General features: G+C 36.7%; 1 protein-coding gene across 1 annotated transcript; it reads left to right on the top strand.

The window, feature by feature from the left end:
* Positions 1-305: 305 nt before the first annotated feature.
* LOC114880850 (odorant receptor Or2-like) lies at positions 306-3,238 on the top strand. Its single transcript, XM_029197299.2, has 5 exons — positions 306-519; positions 940-1,043; positions 1,472-1,702; positions 2,732-3,007; positions 3,092-3,238. The coding sequence occupies exons 1-5, from the start codon at positions 306-308 to the stop codon at positions 3,158-3,160; spliced, it is 894 nt and encodes a 297-aa protein (XP_029053132.2). The 3' UTR covers positions 3,161-3,238.
* The last annotated feature ends 2,108 nt before the right edge of the window (positions 3,239-5,346 follow it).

Raw genomic sequence — 5,346 nt, forward strand, 5'->3', positions numbered from 1 at the left:
TCAATATCGTATACGGCCTTCGCACTTCTGTATGGGATATACCTGAACACAGTAGATATTTACCACTCATGGGGCGATGCAACTGTAAGTGACCACGTCAGTGAGCTTGATTGGGTCATTAGGAAAATGTGTTAATTTTACACTGTACCAAATGATAACTTTTTAAATAGATATTGCAAAGTTCTAGTGATTACAAACACATGACGCTGTTTTCTTTTTGTATTTAATGGAAATTTCTCTGATCAGCGAATGTATTGAGTTTCCAGCACTGTACGTTTCTGATACTCAACACGACGTGTATCAGTATGACAACAATTAAGATGATCATCCTAAACTCTAATAGAGCTGGTTTCGTAGACGCCCTTTGCTACGCGCAACGACACTTTTGGCATGGAAACTATGATTCCGAGGAGCGACTTATCTTTTCCACATCTGTGAAATACTGTACACGGTATGTGATCTTCATAGTCGGTGCTCTTCAAATTGGTTTATCCGGATACGTGATCACTCCTCTTATTGGTAAGTGAATTAAATCAAACATGATCTTAATCCGAGAATTAAACTTTGCCATTTTTCCCGGTGCGATTTTCATTTCTTAATAAGTGTTTGTAAGAGAGAACTAAAACGAGGTTAAAAGACTGTTTTTAATAGTTCGGCTTTGAGCGGTATAATGTGTTCCGTTACAAGGCGATGCTATCCATCGAACAGGCCAAGCAAGACTGAATGTTCAGGCTCGGAAAAGTCTGCTTGTCTTGACCAGTCCGAAAATCCTTCCGTGCCCCTTGGGGGTCTATCTCATAAGAATCGACCAACATCTGGTTAGCCGTGCAATTAGGCGCTAGGTTGTTAGCGCTCCAGCTCCGTCACCGAATTTTTTAACATGTTTATGGTGACTACAACTATAAAAAAAGTGTAAATCGCTCCTGGTTCGTATTTCAGAAAACCTTGGACGAAATAAATCGGACAGGGTACTTCCATTCAGGATGTGGGTCGACTGGCCCTTATCTGAGACACCGTATTACGAACTAGTGTTTACCTTTCAGGTACCTAATATTAATTTTGCTGTTAATTTATATACGTGTCAATATAATTAGCGTAGAAATATAGCGTGATCGTTAATCTAATTGATTTGTCTATTGACACATATTTCGTTTACCATTGGTGGCAAGCATGAAAAATTCAACCAAATCTGAAAAAATTATCGAAAGTGTACTTTTTATAGCAGAGAGAAACTACTTCTATTAAATGTAAATGGGTCCCTGTGGGAAGAATTCCGACAAATGCTGATTCTTTTTGTTCATTTGACAATGAGTATGCTTTCTTATTCAATGATCACCCTATGTCTCTGCGGCTACTATACCATTGATTTAATATAATATTGGTTCAGGTGATTTGCGTATACATAATTGGCGCCGCGTACCTTTGCCCCGAAATGTTTTTATGCCTGTTTAATCTGCACGTGATGGGTCAGTTTCGTATACTACAACACAGAATGTTAAATTTCTGGAACGTCGAAAGCAATGAGATGAACGCAGTCATGTACACCGATCATTGTTATGCAGCTCTCAAGATGTGTATACAACATCATCAGTTGCTTATTGAGTTCTGCATGAAGCTCGAACAAGTATACACCATGACGATCTTTACGCACATAACAGTTTTAAGTCTGTTGCTGTGTTTCGATTCCTACGAAATAGTCGTGGTACGTATCTATAGATCTATACATATAAATAAAATTGAAGTGTCTGTCTGTGATTTATAAATAATGGTTTTTTGCACCTTGCTAAAACCCAAATACGCTTTTGCCAAATTTTTGTCTGTCTGTCTATCTGTGTGTTTAAACGGGCTAATCTCCGAAACGAGTGATCCGATTTTGACAAGACTTTCATTGGCAGATTCAAAATTTATAGATTAATAATTTAGACTTCTTTTTACTCTGGAAATATTCAGAGTTCTCGCGTAAATTTAGAAAAACTGTGAAAATTAGACTCTAATGAAGCAACTTTTTTATAGTCCGTTTATGCAGTTCACGCATTTATATATAATATATTATACTGATTTTAATTGTGAAAATCGAAGAGAAAGGCGATCAATCACAGAATAAAAACAAACTTATGTTTATTTATACGCATACAATGCGAACGAAGTCACGGGTAATCGCTAGTTTATAAACATATTATGTGCTTCAGCACGCTTGCTGACATTTCAGGTTCCTAGGGGTTCAAACAAATATGTAGTTAATATGTTGACTTTCACAGTGAGAACTACCGATTGTGGTAAGATACACTGTAACGTAAGTTGTTGAGAACATGCAGTTGGGTGGAACGAAATGTAAGGGCAGAGCTTTTTATCACCAGTGATCTTCGATAATGAACGATGCATGTCTTGCATGATAATCAAAATCAAAACCGGTCGTACCACCTGTGCTACATGTTCTAATTTATTACTTTATTGTCTTTAGTGCAATATTACGTCGAATGATTGCAATTATTTAGAATAAAGTCGTTATAACCAAGCTTTTTTTAATATATAGAAATGATAATTATAGTTGTTTTGTTTTAAAGTAGTAAGCTTTAAGGAACACTTCATAAAGGACGTCCGTCCTTACAGGGAAATAGTGTGGTATTAAAGTAGTGAAAATCTACGGACGTTGTTTATGGATTGCTTTTAAGCTTAACAGAAACTTCTGATTGTCATTGGTAGTCAAATATACTGTTGAATGTGTACACAGGCAAATACGAGTGCTTCTATGCGAATCATTTTCTTGTTTCACGCAATTGGAAGCCTGGGTCAGCTGTTTATGCTTACGTACACTAGCAATTTTATGATGGAGGAAAGCACGAATGTTATTACCTCGATGTATTTAGGATCTTGGAGCACATTGCCAATGAATAAAGTTGGCAGATCATTTCGATCGGCTATGAAATTCATTATGATTAGATCATTAAAACCGTGCTATCTGACTGCTGCCGGATTTTTCCCTCTGACTTTGGGAACTTTTACTTCGGTAACTTATTTTTGTATAAATCCTTCTATTTAGCTTTACAGGCACACTAATCGAAATAACAAAATTGCAATTTTTTGTTTACAGCTTTTAAGTTCTACATTCTCTTACTTTACTTTGATGAGGCAATCGTTCATGAGACCCGAAGGAGAGTAATATAAGAAATAATTTAATATGTTTCAAATGCGATGTAAGAAACATACAAATCTGTCGAAAGATAATATGTAAATAATGTTCAACGTGTAAAAAATATCGTGATTAATGTACATTTTGCATTTCTGTATAGAGCAAAATATACTATGCTCAATATGAATAGCATGAAATACTTTTTCTCCTGCTGTGATATCAAAGAATAATGGTCGCAGCTCCTGGTATACACGGTAGAAATAACAACTTTTTGGTGATTTTTTTTAGCTATAATCAAGGATACTGAGTAAAATCCTTTTTCAGATTTATTAGCTATCTTATAGTACAAAAATAAATTTTTTTCTCGTTATTTAATTTACTTTATAGACGCAAAGGCAGCAGAGAGCGTGGTTCTGTACAAAATAGATATTCGAATGGTAAACATGAGATCTCGAGATCCGGTCATCTGAAATAAAAAAACTGAAACTTTTCTTCAAACTTGTATGGATGGCTATCGTATGACCCTCAAACTTAATAGAACATCGAAAATTCGCTGACTGATACCTGATAACACATAAACAAAAACCGGATATTTCTCACGATAAATCGTTAAATGAAAAGTTTGTTTTTGGTCCGCATGTTTTGATTGAGGGTCGCGTGATAGGTAATTGATTTGCGAAAATAGTTCCGCAGGAATTTTTGAAATCGGTCCATTAGTTTTTTCAAAATCATGTTCACCGCATGAAAATACCGTGTTGTGAGAAAATCGCGTTCAAAGTTGTGAACCCAGCTACCTAAACTCGGCCTCCCCCTCGATTCATGGCTGTAGAATCATCACCTTTACGAATTTCCTTTCGAAGCTTCTACAATATAGTCTTGAAATATCGAAAATAACACAAAATCGATTTTTTGAAAATTTTACATGAGAATGTACCCTTAATCCGTCCTTGCATAATTCATGGTTTGATCTATCCGCTGTCGTTCCTATGACCGCAACCCCATGTTTTATGACTGAAGATGCAAAGGAGAAGGATAAAAATCTTTGTACTAGATTATAAACGTACCTTGGTAATTACAGTGGCGTCATGTCACTGAATATCTTTGTAACGTTTTTGATGTTTTTGCAATAGCTGCGCTGTATGTACATCAAAAGCCAAGATGTCAGTTTTCCGACAAGCACCATGGACACTAGCTCGTGCACGTATTTCTTTATCGCTTCAGCGAAGTACACATATAACTGAAGAACGGCAAAGGAAGATATCCGCGACGTATACCTCCGTCGCACTTCTGTATGCGATATACCTGCACGTGGTAGATATTTACAACTCGTGGGGCAATGCAACCGTAAAGGTTCAGACACGGCTAATAGTAACCTGCTATGTATGGACAGTACAGTTTAGTCGAGTAGTTTAGTAAAACGATTTAGTCGAGTAGATCCGTTTCTACCCGAATTCTACTCGGTTCTACTCGGATTGGATTCTTCTGGTCGAGTAGGCTGCCCCACCACTAACTAGGGTTCCGAACAGATCCGTCCGGACGCATTTCTTTAGTGAAGCGATATATCTTGTACCTTCGATTTCCAAAGCTCAATACTAGTCCGGACACTTTTCTATGCGCTAAACGGTTTAGTAGTAAGTAGCTACTCGGCACTCGACTAAATTACTAGCCGTGTCTGAACCAGCCTTAAGTGACCACGTCAGTGAGCTTGGTTGAGTCATTAGGAAAAATGTTTCAACTTGACACTATATCAAGTGATAACTTTTTAAATAAGTATCTCAAAGTACTATTGATTAAAAATCTATGAAGCTGTTGCTTCTTCGTTATTTGATTAAATATTATATGATCAGCAGGTGTATTGTGTTTTCAGTGCTGTATGTTTCTGACAATGAACATGATGTGTATCAGTATGTCAACAATTAAGATGCTCATCCTAAACTTTAATAGAACTGAATTGACAAACGCTTTTTTCTACGCGCAACGGCACTTCTAGCATCGCAAGTACCTATACTCCAGAGGAACGACTGATTTTTGCTGTATCTGTAAAATATACTACATGCGATCTTCGCAATCGCTTTTCTACATCTTCATTTGTCCGGATATGTGGTCACACCTATTGTTGGTAAGTGAATTAAATCATATATGATCCTAATGGGAGAAGAATTCCATTCCTATACTTCCCGGTGCGTTTTCCATTTCTTAATAATTATTTATTGTAA

The sequence above is a fragment of the Osmia bicornis genome, chromosome 9, assembly GCF_907164935.1.
Source record: "Osmia bicornis bicornis chromosome 9, iOsmBic2.1, whole genome shotgun sequence".
Lineage (NCBI taxonomy): Eukaryota > Metazoa > Arthropoda > Insecta > Hymenoptera > Megachilidae > Osmia > Osmia bicornis.